This window comes from Tachyglossus aculeatus, chromosome 25 (assembly GCF_015852505.1).
Source record: "Tachyglossus aculeatus isolate mTacAcu1 chromosome 25, mTacAcu1.pri, whole genome shotgun sequence".
Lineage (NCBI taxonomy): Eukaryota > Metazoa > Chordata > Mammalia > Monotremata > Tachyglossidae > Tachyglossus > Tachyglossus aculeatus.
The window spans coordinates 16,784,837-16,801,884 of NC_052090.1; the positions used below are offsets into that span (position 1 = coordinate 16,784,837).

Below are 17,048 nucleotides of genomic sequence, written 5' to 3' on the forward strand. Positions count from 1 at the left end.
GTTCAAGAGAGTCTACTTAGTAAGCTAGTTAGCAGGGAACCTGTGGCATCCCCAAAAAGCAAGCAGTTTACTCCCTTCTCTGGCATCCCCAAAAAGCAAGCAGTTTACTCCCTTCTGTGGGAGGAGCAGGCCTGTGCTTTGGCATTTGGAAAGCACTTACTGTGTTCTCAGCACTGTGCTAAGTGCTGAGATCAATCAATCAATCAATCGTATTTATTGAGTGCTTACTGTGTGCAGAGCATTGTACTAAGTGCTTGGGAAGTACAAGTTGGCAAATATAGAGACAGTCCCTACCCAACAGTGGGCTCACAGTCTAGAGATAGTCAAGATAATCAGTCTGTCCCACATGGGGCTCACAGTCGAAGGGGGAGAGAGAACAGGTATTGCACCCCCATTTTACGGATGAGGAATCTGAGGCCCAGAGTGGTGAAGTGACTCGCCCAAGCTCACACAACAAGCGAGTGACAGAGCTGGGACTAGAACCTGGATCTTCTGTCTCCCAGGCCTATTCATTCCTTCAATCGTATTTATTGAGCGCTTACTGTGTGCCGAGCACTGTACTAAGCGCTTGGGAAGTACAAGTTGGCCACATATAGAGACGGTCCCTACCCAACAGTGGGCTCACAGTGCTCTCTCCACTATGCCATACCTTGGAGGATATGTAAGGGCTGTCAGTTGCAATCTCGCTACACTCCACGCTCAATAAATGTGATTGATTGATTGATTGAGAAGCCGGCCCTGAAGTGAAGAGACAACAGAAGGCTGGTTGCTGGCATAGACCGGCATTCTCAGTGGCCCAGCATCCTCATCCCTCAGTTACACTTTTGCTGCCACTCTGAGTGGAGCAAAACTTGGTCGGCTTTCATTTGACCTCTCCGGCCCACGTATCCCAGCTCTAGACTGCAGCCTTTGGGTTTGTGAAAAGAAAACTTTCATTTTCTCTGGAATGAATACTTCCCTAGGCTGCAGCCGAGTGGGAGGAACTGTTTAATAAGGAGAAAACCCTGTAGCTTTCCAATCGAAAATTCATTTCCTAGGGAGGAAGCAGCCGACTGCAGTGATCTGCCTTGCCAGGCGTGTTGGAAAGCCCTAAAATGGCAGGATTATCTCTGAGCATCTCCATCCCGCTGGCAGAGTTGGTCTCTGAGCATTTTCCCGGCTGGGCTCTGTTGGAGAGAGCATCATTTTCTGGGCCAAGTGTCAGGAGTTTTACTCCTTTACGTGACAACAGGATGGTGCCTCCTGTCACATATGGGGATTGAATTCCTGTGGATCCCCATGCTGAGGACAGCTTAGACTATCACACCAGCCTCTATCAGAAGCTGCAGGCCTGTGTTCAACCTCTTTCTCAGCTCCTCAACACCCTGGTCTAGGGAGTAGTGGGCGAACAGACACCATATATAAGAAAGGGAGTGTTGGTGGAGAGTTTTGAAGCAAATCGGGAGGAGTTTTTGTCGGATGCTAAGAGAAATCGGAAGCCAGTGGAGGGTTTTGAGGAATGGAGAGGTGCCTGCCACTTGACACTTCAAGAAGCTGATCTGTGCAGCAGCATATAGTATATAGTGGGGCAAACAGCGTGGCTCAGTGGAAAGAGCCCGGGCTTTGGAGTCAGAGGTCATGGGTCAAATCCCGGCTCCGCCACTTGTCAGCCGTGTGACTTTGGCCAAGTCACTTCACTTCTCTGTGCCTCAGTTACATCATCTGTAAAATGGAGATTGACTGTGAGCCCCCCATGGGACAACCTGATCACCTTGTATCCTCCCCAGCGCTTAGAACAGTGCTTTGCACATAGTAAGCGCTTAACAAATACCAAAATTATTATTAGAATTGTATAGTGGAGAGGGTGGAGGCAGGAAGACCAGTGAGGAGGATGATACAGCCTGCCATATGGCACATCTCAGGGACAAGAATGCATTTTTGTTTTCTGGTGAGACAAAATCAAGGTCATCTTAAAATTCATTATCCCGGAGACTGTCGATGGGAATTGGGAGAGGGTAGGGAGGTGTGGGTGAAAGGCAGTGTGTCTCCGATGAGTAGAGAAGCAGCATGGCTCAGTGGCAAGAGCCTGGGCTTTGGAGTCAGAGGTCATGGGTTCAAATCCCGGCTCCGCCAACTGCCAGCTGTGTGACTTTGGACAAGTCACTTCACTTCTCTGGGCCTCAGTTCCCTCTTCCGTAAAATGGGGATGAAGACTGTGAGCCCCCCTTGGGACAACCTGATCACCTTGTAACCTCCCCACCGCTTAGAACAGTGCTTTGCACACAGTAAGCGCTTAATAAATGCTATCATTATTATTATTATTAAAGGAGAATTGTAAAATGTGAAGCTTTGGTATGTACCAGCTTGAGCGGAGGCTGATCAGGTTCCTGTTGCTATTGATTATTCCCTTGCACTTAAAGAGTTAAGGCAGGGGGCAGTTCAGACTGTGATGTCGAAATGTGCCTTCCCCAGGGAAAAGGGGGAAAGGAGAGCTGACACAGCACATTTGCTGGGGAAATGAGAGATTAGCAGGCTGGCATTCATTTCTGAGGTTGGTTTTATTTTAACCAATTAAAATTTTCAAAGGGTCTTACCCAACCCATTCAGTTTGTTCCTGCTTGCTTCACTAGGAAGGAAAAATGCTGTCTTAAAGAGCCCCGGGAGAGGTTTCTGACCTCAAACTTCATTTGGGTCAAGCAATACAAACTTTGTCACCATATCAACTGTACCCACGGTAAAGTTCTGGGAACAGGGCTTTGGATGATGGGCTGATTTTGCAGAGGGATTGTGTATTTTACGGGACAGAAGAATGGAGTCACAGATGGTAGAGAATTACGCCGTGGGTCCCAGGTTCAAGATTACGGGGAGCTCGTAGCGAAGCGAATACGAGGAAGACGTGTGGCAGGGTCCCTTGGCATATGACAGTGAGGCAGGATGACTGGAACAAGAGTCTGGTGCTCTGCTGCTGGCAAAGTCAGAAATCTGCCTGTGAATCCCAGAGGGAAGGCTGAGAGCAGGCCCTCCTCCACTCACCTGTATATATGTTTGTAGAGATTTGTTGCTCTATTTTCGTTGTACACATCTACTGTCCTATTTGTTTCATTAGTGATGTGCATTTGGCTTTAAGTCTGTCTGTTCTGACGACCTGACACCTGTCCACGTGTTTCGTTTTGTTGTCCGTCTCCCCCTTCTAGACTGTGAGCCCGTTGTTGGGAAGGGACCGTCTCTGTATGTTGCCAACTTGTGCTTCCCAAGCGCTTTGTACAGTGCTCTGCACACAGTAAGCACTCAATCAATACGATTTGAATGAAGGAAGGAAGGAAAGTAGCAGTCTAGGCCGAATGAGGAGAAACGGTCACAGCAAAATGGACAGGGTGACTGGGGGGGATTTGTTTGAGATGCTGAGCTGGCAGTTACCAAAGCCTTCAGGTGACTGGGCATCCATGCCCGTCTGATGATCATCATCCACCCCAACCTCACGGCCTTACGGGTCTGTTGGCTTCCTTTGTGGTGGTGTCATGCCATCAGGGCAGGCCTTGCCTTTCTCCCCCGAGAAACCAATCAAGTTGCTGGCCAATCCTCGAGGGGCCCTAGGATCTCCTTCCTCCTAGTGATCCAGAGGGGCAGCCCCATTTCCGCTCATTCCCCAACTGAAGACCGAGGAGAGGGAGTTGGTTCTGGCCCGGTCCTAGATGTCGGGAGGTGGAGGGGAAAGGGACATGGACCTGAACCAAGTCTGACTTCCCATCGGCAGTTGTTGGACAGGAATCCTCGGCTGGGCTCCCACCGCCGGAGGCCTCTGGGCATTTAAGTGCGGTCCCTTCTGAGCAGACATTCACAGGCCTGGTACGCCTTCCCTCCTCCTATCCAACTGACATTTACTCTCCCCCCACTTCAAAGCCTTCTTGAAGGCACATCTCCCCTAAGATGCCTCCCCTAACTAAGCCCTCTTTTACTTTTCTTCAGCTCCTTTCTGCCTTACCCTGACTTGTCCCTTTTATTCATTCAGTCGATCGTATTTATTGAGCGCTTACTGTGTGCAGAGCACTGTACCAAGCGCTTGGGAAGTACAAGTCGGCAACATATAGAGACGGTCCCTACGCAACAGCGGGCTCACAGTCTAGAAGGGGGAGACAGACGACAAAACAAAACACGTGGACGGGTGTCAAGTCATCAGAACAAATAGAATTAAAGCTTAGGTGCACATTGTTAACAAAATAAATAGTAAATAGTACTATTTAATAGTAAATAGTATAGTAATAGAATAGTATAGAATAGTAAATATGTACAAGTAAAATAGAGTAACCATTCCCCCCACCCAGCCCCACAGCACTAATGTACGTATCTGTAATTTATTTACATTGATGTCTGTCTCCCCGTCTATACTGTAAACTCATTTTGGGCAGGTAACGTGCCTGTTTATTGTTGTATTCATTCATTCATTCATTCAATCGTATTTATTGAGCACTTACTGTGTGCAGAGCACACAGTTGTAAAGTACCAAGCGCTTAGTACAGTGCTCTGCACACCGTAAAGTTTCAAAATGTAGACTGTGAGCCCACTGTCTTTTAGACTGTGAGCCCACTGTTGGGTAGGGACTGTCTCTATATGTTGCCAATTTGTACTTCCCAAGCGCTTAGTACAGTGCTCTGCACATAGTAAGCGCTCAATAAATACGATTGATGATGATGATGTATGACTGACCGACTGATTGGATAAGGAGAAGGGAGGTTGTCGGGGTTGTGGCCTGAAGACGTTGTAAGTCTGGACAGCAGGATAGTGTTTGCTTTATCTTCGTGTGGTATCTAACCTCCATTAGCATCCAAAAGTTTTTACATAAAATTCATGGAATGTTAAGAAATACTCTGGAAAAAAACGGAGCAGCTGTAGGTGTGGCTACTGCCCAGCGAAAAACAGACACATTATTAGAAAGATTTCACCTTCCTGTAAGTATAGAGCAGGCTGCAATAATAAAAATGAATATGCAGGCACAGAAAGCCAAAATATCTAGAACCTTTGAAAAGCCTGTTGTTTATCATCAGACAAGTAAAACTGTTTTTAAATTGAAGACAAAATCAGTGCAAATCCTGGATTTTGTGAGGCAATGATGAAGAAAAAATAGTTGTGAGGAAATTGTTAGGAAAAGCATTGTTGGGGCTGATTTATAGACTGCCTCATCCTGTTAACCCTTTTTTTCTGTCCTTTATGCCTTGCCTCAGAGTTTTGTTGCATATGGCTCATTGGTGTAATAATAAACCCCCAAAATACTACATAATAATTATGGTATTTGTTAAGTGCTTACGATGTGCCAAGCACTGTTCTAAGCGCTGGGGTAGATACAAAGCAGCATGGCTCAGTGGGTAGAGCCCGGGCTTTGGAGTCAGAGTTCATGGGTTCAAATCCCGGCTCCACCAACTGTCAGCTGTGTGACTTTGGGCAAGTCACTTCACTTCTCTGGGCCTCAGTTACCTCATCTGTAAAATGGGGATGAGGACTGTGAGCCCCCCTTGGGACAACCTGATCACCTTGTAACCTCTCCAGCACTTAGAACAGTGCTTTGCACATAGTAAGCGCTTAATATTAAGCGCTTAGTACAGTGCTCTGCACATAGTAAGCGCTCAATAAATACGATTGATGATGATGATACAAAGTAATCAGGTTGTCCCACGTGGGGCTCATAGTCTTAACCCCATTTTACAGATGAGGTCACCCCATTTTACAGATGAGGTCACTGAGGGCACAGAGAAGTTAAATGACTTGCCCAAAGTCACACAGCTGATAAGTGGCGGAGCCGGGATTAGAACCTCTGACTCCCAAGCCCGGGCTCTTTCCACTAAGCCACACTGCTTCCCGTGCATGTCATCTAGCACTGACATGTTCCCGAAGCACTTTCACACCTATTTTCTCATTTAACCTCCACATCAACCTCCCCATTTTACTGGTGAGGAAACTGAGGCATAAAGAGAGGTTCTGTGATTTGTCCAAGGTCAAATATAATACTCTGCACACAGTAGTCCCTCAATAAATACTATTGCTACAGCTACTAAGTGCCTGGGAGTGGGTAGGGACTTATACCTAATAGAATAATTAGAATTGGAATAATAGAATTGGTGGACTGGATCCCCACCCGCAAGAGGCGTAGAGTCTAGTTGAGGAGACCAACGCTGAAGTAATTTACAGGTTGAAGGAAGGAGAAGGAGATTTCCAGATTTCACCTGAAGTCCAGGCCTAAGCTCTTTTCACCCGGCCAGACTGCCTAAAATCATAACTGTGAGCCCCCTTTTAGACTGTGAGCCCACTGTTGGGTAGGGACTGTCTCTGTATGTTGCCAATTTGTACTTCCCAAGCGCTTAGTACAGTGCTCTGCACACAGTAAGCGCTCAATAAATACGATTGATGATGATGATGATAGCGATAATAATAATGGCATCTGTTAAGTGCTTACTCTGTGCCAAGCGCTGGGGTGGATAAAAGATAATCAGGGCTGGACACAGTCCCTGTCCCACATGGGGCTCACAGTCTAAGTAGGGAGGAGAAGGATTTAATCCCCGTTGTACAAATGAGGAAACTGAGGCACAGAGAAGTGAAGTGACTTGCCCAGGGTCGCACAGCAGAGGTGGCAGAGGCGAGATCAGAACCACTGACACCCAGGCTCCCGTTCTTACACTAGGCCACGCGAGGTGGTGTGTTTCGGTCATTTTTTTTTAAGCCGTTGGATGGTTTATTGGTTCCGGTCAAAGACAAAACTTATAAATGAATAGCCCTCTTTTTGGATGCTGACGTGTCGTGTGATAGAAGTGGGAAGTAGAAGAAAGCTGGTGTACAGGCAAACCTAGCTTGTAAGGTCTGTGCGCAACAAATCAATCAATCGATTGTATTTATTGAGCGCTTACTGTGTGCAGAGCACTGTACTAAGCGCTTGGGAAGTCCAAGTTGGCAACATCTAGAGACGGTCCTTACCCAACAGTGGGCTCACAGTCTAGAAGGGGGAGACAGAGAACAAAACCAAACATATTAACAAAATAAAATAAATAGATATGTACAAGTAAAATAAATAAATAAATAGAGTAATCATCATCATCATCAATCATATTTATTGAGCGCTTACTATGTGCAGAGCACTAAGCGCTTGGGAAGTACGAATTGGCAACATATAGAGACAGTCCCTACCCAACAGCGGGCTCACAGTCTAAAAGTAATAAATACGTACAAACATATGCCAACTGCCTTGTCTTTCGGTGTCTTTCCAGGTTACTACAACAATTCTACCAAAGTGGCCGTGAAAACCCTGAAGCCCGGCACCATGTCTGTTCAGGCTTTTCTGGAGGAAGCCAACCTCATGAAGACCCTTCAGCACGACAAGTTGGTCCGGCTGTACGCTGTGGTGACCAAAGAAGAGCCCATTTACATCATCACGGAATACATGGCCAAAGGTGAGCGGCCCCGACCCCCTCAGCCGAGCCCGGAAGAGGGTCGTAAGCGTATCCGGAGAGGTGGGGTTATTTATACTCAGGTGACCTGCTAAAAGCAGAATTCAGTTTAATGCTAGAATAAGAATAATAACGGCACCGATTAAGCGCTGGAAAGATACACGAGAATCGAATCGGGCGATCCCTGGCCCTCCTAGGACTCATGATCTGAGAGAGAGGGGAAGCAGGGATTTTACCTCCCGCTTTACAGAAAATCAATCAATCGATCGTATTTATTGAGCGCTTACTGTGTGCAGAGCACTGTACTAAGCGCTTGGGAAGTACAAGTTGGCAACATAAAAGAGAAGGGAACTGAGACCCAGAGAAGCGAAGTGACTTGCCCAAGGTCACTCAGAAGGCCAGTGGTAGAGCTGGGACCGGAATGCGGGTTCCCCAGGCACCCCGATCCTCAAGCGCACGTCCTTTCCACCAGGCCACAAGTTGGGTCTGATTTCAGTGGGTCGCCTCTGGCTTTGGAGTCAAAGGTCAGGGGTTCAAATCCCGGCTCAGCTGTGTGACTTTGGGCAAGTCACTTCGCGTCTCTGGGCCTCAGTTACCTCACCTGGAAAATGGGGATGAAGACTGTGAGCCTCGTGTGGGCCAACCTGATCACCTTGTAACCTCCCCAGCGCTTAGAACTGTGCTTTGCACAGGGTAAGCGCTTAATAAATGCCATCATCATTAATTAATTAATACGTGCGTCCCAAGCAGCGAGGTCTTGGACCACGGTCAGACCACCAGCCCTGAAGCGGTGCTGGTCGCTGGCCGCCGCTGCTGGCTCTCTGCCAGCTGTGGAATAAGGGTGACCGTAAGAGACCAAGCAGCTGTTCCGCCATGAGCTGAGTAGCAGTAACCATCCTCGGGGGCAGAGAGGACGCGAACATCTGTCCGATTTGAGTTTCTCTTCCTGCTCGCCCCTCGGGGTTGGGGGGAACTGTCGCTCTCGCTCTCTTCCTCCCTTCAAGGCCCTACTGACAGCTCACCTCCTCCAGGAGGCCTTCCCAGACTGAGCCCCTTCCTTCCTCTCCATCCCCCCCATCTTACCTCCTTCCCTTCCCCACAGCACCTGTATATATGGATATCTGTTTGTACATATTTATTACTCTATTTATTTTGCTGGTACATATCTATTCTATTTATTTTATTTTGTTAGTATGTTTGGTTCTGTCTCCCCCTTTTAGACCGTGAGCCCACTGTTGGGTAGGGACTGTCTCTATATGTTGCCAATTTGTACTTCCCAAGCGCTTAGTACAGTGCTCTGCACACAGTAAGCGCTCAATAAATACGATTGATGATGATGAGAGCTGAAGGAGAAGCGGTAGAGGTTCTGGAAAAGGGAGCAGTTGGCTATTCAGCCCCTGACCAGCCCAGGAAGGCCCTACGGTCTCTCCCCATCGGGTCGGCACCAAATAGCGAGGGTTTTCCTTCCGGCCGCCTAGCACGTACTCGACTTGAAATCGAGTAATTAAATCGGGATCAGGGTTGAGGACGGGCTGAACCGGAGAGGCCTGAGCTCTTTGTTCTCCAGCCCAGCGAAGCGCGGGGCTCTTTGATCTGGCCAGATCTCCTCCCGAGGGCATTTCCCCGCCGGACTCATCGGGTCACTGGGGCCTCGGGCTCCCGTGGAGCCGTCTCTGGGCGGGGGCTCCTGCCTGGCACAGACACTCAGGGAAGGAAGAGCAGCCCGTGCCTAGCGTCATGCCCTCGAAATCCAGCCGGAGGAAGGGTCGAGGCGTGGAAGCCCCAGCTGGGGGGATGGACGTAACTCAGGGGTCGGAGAAAGACCCGAATCCCCCTTGGCAGCACGTTCAGGCCAGCCCACCTGGACGGTGGCGACCTCGGTGTTCCCGATTCACTCCTTCCTTTAGCACTGACCAGTTCCTTCTCCCCTCAAACAGGCAGCCTGTTGGATTTTCTCAAGAGTGACGAAGGTGGCAAGGTTCTTCTGCCTAAGCTAATCGACTTCTCTGCCCAGGTAAAGTAGCTCGGGAAAAGCACCTCCGAGGCCAAAGGTCCCCGTCTTGGTTATCGGGAAGCAACAGACCCTGGGTTCATTTCCCTGCCTCGCCCTTGGCTCGGACAATGAATCGCCTGTTCTGAGAGGTTGCGTTGGTCTGGAAGTTCCCGATTCTGGCACGGGAGCTCGTGGCCGGTTCCGGGGTTAGCGTGTTTCCGAGGGCCCACTGGGGCAAGGTGATGGGAAGCAATTTTAAAAGTCCCAGCTGGCCAATGACAGGGGGCTTGGCAGGGGATTTTCCAGTGTGGATTCGTGTTTCTGCAGCGGCTGATTGGATTTCATTCAGTTCCCTGGCCGCTTTTGGACAGGTTTGGATTGTGTTTCGTTTAGACTTTCTGGGCTGCTGATGGGAATGGCAGAGGAAAGGTTGGCAGATGGCCACAAAGCACCACATAACACAGTGGAGAATTGTTGAAATTCCAGGGAAAGTACTGCGTCTCCGTCCCTCCCACCAAGGAAATTCTAGTTCAGCCAACCTCCAGGTCCCCATGATCTGGGCAGTGGCTTCCTCTGGCGTGGTCCTCTAGAAGCTAGATTCAGAAATCGTCCGACAAGGGTACTGGTCCACCTGCCTCGACACTCTCTAATTATTATTATTATTATGGTATTTCCTAGATGCATACTATGCCATACTAACTGGGCGGAAACACTCGATTTCCCTTCTAGACTGTGAGCCCACTGTTGGGTAGGGACCGTCTCTATATGTTGCCAACTTGTACTTCCCAAGCGCTTAGTAGAGTGCTCTGCACACAGTAAGCGCTCAATAAATACGATTGATTGAATGAACGAATGCCATTATACACTGTTCTAAGCACTGGGGTAGAAAAGGTGCTCAAGGTGGATGCAGCCCCTGTCCCACGTGGGCCTCAAAGATAAGAAGGTGGGAGAACAGGCGTTGAATCCCCATTTTACAGATGAGGAAACTGAGGCATGGAAAAGTTAACTGACTTCCCCAAGGCCACACAGCAGGCAACTGCCAGAGATGGGATTAATCTGTGCCCTTTCCACTAGATCACACTGCTCTTGTCATCACTGTGCATAGTCAGAGGGAATGGTTGTCCACGTCCGACTCTCGCCCCCTTCCCCTAACAGTGTCCTTCTGTTTGGGTTGCCTTGAGTTATGTTGCTGGTTGTCATATTTTTATGATTTTCATAACCTAATTGAGTTTGGTTCGGCAGAGCTTTGTGAGACTTATAAGATTAGTTTGGATTTTTTTTTTTTAATGAACACGTGTACGCAAGCCACAAGGGTAGCTCACCAGAGTCCTGTGCGAGTCTGCAGACTTTCTGGCCAATTGGAGTCTACCTTGCTGCTCCCCAGGGTGAAAGAAGAGCTAGGGTAGGATCAACTTGTACTTCCCAAGCGCTTAGTACAGTGCTCTGCACACAGTAAGCGCTCAATAAATACGATTGAATGAATGAATGAATGAATGAATCCAGCTTGGGAGCACTGGGGAAGAAGGGGCAGGGGGACGGGGAATCGTCTGTACCCGAATCACTGTAATGGACGTCAAATCTTGGTAGTTGAAGAGGCTACTCGCTGATGGGCCGCTTCAAGAAGGGGCGACTGAGCCCCGGGTGAACTGTCAGGTGTTTCCGAGCCAGGTGGGTCATCACCTGGACTCTTCTAGACTGTTAGCCCACTGTTGGGTAGGGACTGTCTCTATATATTGCCAACTTGTACTTCCCAAGCGCTTAGTACAGTGCTCTGCACACAGTAAGCGCTCAATAAATACGATTGATTGATCAGTGGAGGGTGGTATGGGAGGGTGGCACCGGGTCTCTCGATTCCCAGGTCCCTGCTCTTTTCACCAGGTCATCTCCCTCTTGCCACTGATCGTTCAATCAATCATATATATTGGGTGCTCACTGGTGCCCAGCGCTCAGAAGAGCGCAGCGTTACAGTTGGCAGATCTATTCCCTGCCCACGAGAAGCTTGCAGTCTAAAGGAAGAGCTTACAGTCTAATAATGTCAGTGTAGTGGCTCTCCTGACTTTATAGCAGGGGTGGTTTCTCTGATTCCATTTGTATGGCATAGCATGTGCCTTGGAGCGCAGATGTCTGACCAGGTGGAAACCCTCCTTAACCGTGGCACTCGGTGCGGGTGGATGGACTGGCCTTCCATATTAACAATTATAATAACTGTGGTATTTGTTAAGTTCTTACTAGATGCCAAGCACTGTACTAAGTGCCGGGGTAGAGATAAAGTAATCAGATCAGACACAATCCCGGTCTCACATGGGGCTCTCAGTCTAAGTAATGGGGAGAATAGGTTTTGGATCCCCATTTTACCCATGAGAAATCAATCAGATCAGACACAATCCCTGTCTCACATGGGGCTCTCAGTCTAAGTAATGGGGAGAATAGGTATTGGATCCCCATTTTACCCATGAGAAATCAATCAGATCAGACACAATCCCTGTCTCACATGGGGCTCTAAGTCTAAGTAATGGGGAAAATAGATATTGGATCCCCATTTTACCCATGAGAAATCAATCAGATCAGACACAATCCCTGTCTCACATGGGGCTCTAAGTCTAAGTAATGGGGAAAATAGATATTGGATCCCCATTTTACCCATGAGAAATCAATCAGATCAGACACAATCCCTGTCTCACATGGGGCGCTCAGTCTAAGTAATGGGGAGAATAGGTATTGGATCCCCATTTTACCCATGAGAAATCAGTCAGATCAGACACAATCCCTGTCTCACATGGGGCGCTCAGTCAAAGTAATGGGGAGAATAGGTATTGGATCCCCATTTTACCCATGAGAAATCTGAGGCACAGAGAAGTTTCCTGCCCGAGATCACTCAGCAGGCCAGTGGTAGAGCCAGAATTAAAACCCAGGACCCCAATTCTTAGGCCTGTGGTCTTCGCACTAGGTCACGCTACTTTTCAGACACCGTCTCTTCCCCACAAAGTGCTCAGAGTCCAAGTCGTAGGTAAATCGGGTATGTTAATCTTTGTGCCTCATGTCTTCATCTGTATAAGGGGGATGCGACTTACCTATAGTCGCACAGCTGGGTCAGTGGCAGGGCTGGGGCAAGAATCGGGGCATCTTGACTCAGAGTTTCCAGCTCTTTTCACTAGGCCGTACTACTTCCAGTCGGCCAGTCCTCCAGATAATTAATCGCTCAGTAATAATAATAATGATGATGGTATTTGTTAAGCGCTTACTAGGTGCCAAACACTTTTCTAAGCACTGGGATAGATACAAGGTCATCAGGTTGTCCCACGTGGGGCTCATAGTCTTAATCCCTGTTTTCCAGATGAGGTCACTGAGGCGCAGAGAAGTCAAGTGACTGGCCCAAAGTCACACAGCTGACAAGCGGCGGAGTCGGGATTAGAACCCGGCACCCGCGGCTCCCAAGCCTGGGCTCTCTCCATTAAGCCACGCTGCTTGGTCTGGGCAGTGAAATAAATAATGTAACATTCTCAGTATGAAATTTATGAAACATGACCCTCTCCGTGCCTGTTCCAGTATAGAGCTTGCATTTTCATTCATTCATTCATTCATTCAATCGTATTTATTGAGCGCTTACTGTGTGCAGAGCACTGTATTTGTGAACTTCTTGTTCCAAAATGAGGGTCCCTGCCTATGATTGAGCTCATTAGGGTGCAGAGTTGCAAGGCAGGGCTGGTTCATTCATTCATTCAATTGTATTTATTGAGCGCTTACTGTGTGCAGTGCACTGTATTTGTGAACTTCTTGTTCCAAAATGAGGGTCCCTACCTATGATTGAGCTCATTAGGGTGCAGAGTTGCAAGGCAGGGCTGGTTCATTCATTCATTCAATTGTATTTATGTGTGCAGAGCACTGTACTAAGCGCTTGGGAAGAACAAGTTGGCAACATATAGAGACAGTCCCTCCCCAACAGTGGTTCATTTCAAATTTCTGAATCCCTCAGAATGAGACAGATTCATCTCTCTGTCCCTTTCTCTTTCCCCGCCTCCCACACGATGCCCGTTCCTTCCACCAAGTTGGCCTGGGGGTCAGGAACCTGGCATCTAATTCTGGCTCTGCCGCTTGCCTGCTGGGCGACTTTGCGCAAGTCACTTAACGTCTCTGTGCCTCATTTTCCTCTCCCCTTAAATGGGGATTAAATTCCTTTTCTCCAGCACCTCTTAGATTGTGAAGTTCATTTGGGGCAAGGACTGTATCCGGCCTGATTATCTTGGGTCTACCCCCAGCATTTTGTACAGTGCTCGATACATAGTGAGCACTTAAATATTATTATTATTTTACCCCACCCACGGAGTGTGAGGCTGACTGGTCTCTTCCTTTCAGAGTTAGTCAATCATTTTCATGTTTCACATCTCCATCGGGGAGCGGAGAAGCAGCGTGGCTCAGTGGAAAGAGCCCGGTCTTGGGAGTCAGAGGTCGTGGGTTCTAATCCCGGCTCCGCCACTTGTCAGCTGGGTGACCTTGGGCAAGTCACTTCACTTCTGTCTCTATATGTTGCCAACTTGTACTTCCCAAGCGCTAAGTACAGTGCTCCGCACACAGCGAGCGCTCAATAAATACGATTGATTGATTCTCCGGGCTTCGGTTCCCTCATCTGCAAAATGGGGACTAAGACTGTGAGCCCCATGAGGGACAACCTGATCACCTTGTATCCCCCCAGCGCTTAGAACGGTGCTTTGCACATAGTAAGCGCTTAACAAATCATCATCCTCAATCGTATTTATTGAGCGCTTACTGTGTGCACTGTACTAAGCGCTTGGGAAGTCCAAGTTTGCAACGCATAGAGACAGTCCCTACCCAAAAGTGGGCTCACAGTCTAAACGGGGGAGACAGAGAACAGAACCAAACATACTAACAAAATAAAATAAATAGAATAGATATGTACAAGTAAAATAAATAGAGTAATAAATATGTACAAAAACATATATACATATAAATGCATATACATAAATATGTATATGTATACATAATATTAACAAATGCCACTATTAGTATTATCGGTGACATTCTGCAATCGGCCTTGCTTTCTTGATATGCCCTTTCTCTCATTTTAGTCCGCCTTTTTTACGCTGTGGGTTTCCCTCGCTCCTTTTCAGTCTCCTCGTTTCCCCCTCAGCCATCCCGTTGGAGGAATCCATTCCGTCGTATTTATTGAGCGCTCATGGTGTGCAGAGCACTGTACTAACCCAGTGCGGTGGCGAGCGGACCCACACCCCAATCAAACGGCACCTTTTCTCCGGCCCTTCCCGCTCCCTCTGGCCCCAACTACCAATCCCAGTTAAATTCGGGCCCTCCAGGAGCCGAAAGGAAGGGAAGCCTATGGAGCGGCGCACCCAGGCTGCCCCGTGAGGAGCGGGAGAAGGGGAAAGGCTTTGGCCTGGGTGGGATTTAAAAGCTGGCCCGGTTGGAGCGGCATTTGACCCCGGTCCAGGGAAGCCGTTGAGATCTGAAGCTGGTAGAGTTCCCTCCTGGCTTTCAATCGATCAATCAATCGTATTTATTGAGCGCTTACTGTGTGCAGAGCACTGGACTAAGTGCTTGGGAAGTCCAAGTTGGCAACATCTAGAGACAGTCCCTACCCAACAGTGGGCTCACAGTCTGAAAGGGGGAGACGGAGAACAAAACCAAACATACTAACAAAATAAAATAAATGGAATAGATATGTACAAGTAAAATAAATAACTAAATAGCGTAACAAATATGTACAAACATATACACATATATACAGAAGCAGCGTGGCTCAGTGGAAAGAGCCCGGGCTTTGGAGTCAGAGGTCATGGGTTCAAACCCCGGCTCTGCCAACTGTCGGCTGTGTGACTTTGGGCAAGTCACTTCACTTCTCTGGGCCTCAGTTACCTCATCTGTAAAATGGGGATTAAGGCTGTGAGCCCCCTGTGGGACAACCTGATCACTTTGTAACCTCTGCGGTGCTTAGAACAGTGCTTTGCACGTAGTAAGCACTTAATAAATGCCATCATTGTATACAGGTGCTGTGGGGAAGGGAAGGAGGTAAGATGGGGGGAATGGAGAAGGGGACGAGGGGGAGAGGAAGGAAGGGGCTCAGTCTGGGAAGGCCTCCGATTCGCTCCGATTGCGGGTATGACTTTTAGACGGTGAGCCCACTCTTTTAGACTGTAAGCCCACTCTTTTAGACTGTGAGCCCACTGTTGGGTAGAGACTGTCTCTATATGTTGCCAACTTGTACTTCCCAAGCGCTTCGTACAGTGCCCTGCGCACAGTAAGCGCTCAATAAATACGATTGATGACGATGATGATACGATGTCTACGCTGGTGATGCCCAAAGGGGAGTTCACTCGGGTTCCCTCGCTCACCCGGGAGGCAAGTTGGGCGCGTGTCCGCTCTCCTCGGTGTCGTTTCCCCGTCCCTTCGCTCCGGATCCTCAGCCACTCCACGACGTTACTCCGGGTGGATCCGGAAGGCGCAAGTGGTGGATTGGGATGGAGACGGAGCGGGAGAGGCTGAGCAGGGGCCTGGGATCTTGTGTCCCAGGGCGTTCCCATTAGGGCATTCCCATTGGGCATTCCCATTAGCCGGCCTCGGCTATTTTCCAAACCTTCTGCCGCCTCGAAGAGCCGATTTCCCCCCACCCCATACGTCGGCTCTTGGGAATTGAGATGAGCCCAGTGTTGGCGCCCAAGTCCAACACGGTTGAGGCCCCAGCCGCCCACATCCGGGCCGGCAGCCGCAGTCGGACTCCGCCGGCCTCGCCACCTTTCGTGGTTCGGGTTTGCATTTGTGAAAGTATTTACTTCTGGTAAATTGCCCTGCAGTGGGCTGCTTTCGAGAGCCTCCTTCCCTATTTGAGGTTCTTATTTTCATTCTTTCCGAGCCTGCCCCGCAGCAGCTGCTTCTGCCAAAAACCTCGTCAACCGTCGGCCAGGACGTCGGTTCAATCAATCGATCAATCAGTCGTATTTATTGAGCGCTCACTATGTGCAGAGCACTGGACTAAGCGCTTGGGGAGTACAAATTGGCAACACGTAGAGACGGTCCCTACCCAACGGTGGGCTCACGGTCTAAAACCTCGTTTGTTTGGGCTAAAAGAGGCGACGCCCAGCCGAAGCTAATGCAAAGGCTGAATTGCAGAAGTGTATTTGGAAATGTCGGGTTTTGACCGTATGGTGTGTGTGTGTACACACGTGTGCATGTTTAATAATAATAATGATGGTATTTATTAAGCCTTACCATGTGCAAAGCACTGTTCTGAGCGGGGTCTGCCTGCAGAGACGTGTGCATGTTTAATAATAATAATGATGGTATTTACTAAGCACTTACTATGTGCAAAGCACTGTTCTAAGCGGGGTCTGCCTGCAGAGACGTGTGTATGTTTAATAATAATAATGATGGTGTTAAGTGCTTACTATGTGCAAAGCACTGTTCTGAGCGGGGTCTGCCTGCAGAGACGTGTGTGTGTTTAATAATAATGATGGTATTTATTAAGCGCTTACTATGTGCAAAGGACTGTTCTAAGCGGGGTCTGCCTGCAGAGACGTGTGTATGTTTAATAATAATGATGATGGTATTTATTAAGCTCTTACTATGTGCAAAGCACTGTTCTGAGCGGGGTCTGCCTGCAGAGACGTGTGTATGTTTAA

At 48.6% G+C, this 17,048-nt stretch overlaps 1 protein-coding gene across 3 annotated transcripts in view; it reads left to right on the forward strand.

Moving 5' to 3' along the window:
- LYN (LYN proto-oncogene, Src family tyrosine kinase) overlaps positions 1 to 17,048 on the forward strand; it is a 126,097-nt gene that overhangs the window by 87,991 nt on the left and 21,058 nt on the right. For all 3 annotated transcript variants that reach the window (XM_038766597.1, XM_038766599.1, XM_038766598.1), the window contains exons 9-10: positions 7,230 to 7,412; positions 9,347 to 9,423. In XM_038766597.1, coding sequence (XP_038622525.1) covers positions 7,230 to 7,412; positions 9,347 to 9,423 — 260 coding nt within the window. The remainder of the gene's footprint in view (positions 1 to 7,229; positions 7,413 to 9,346; positions 9,424 to 17,048) is intronic.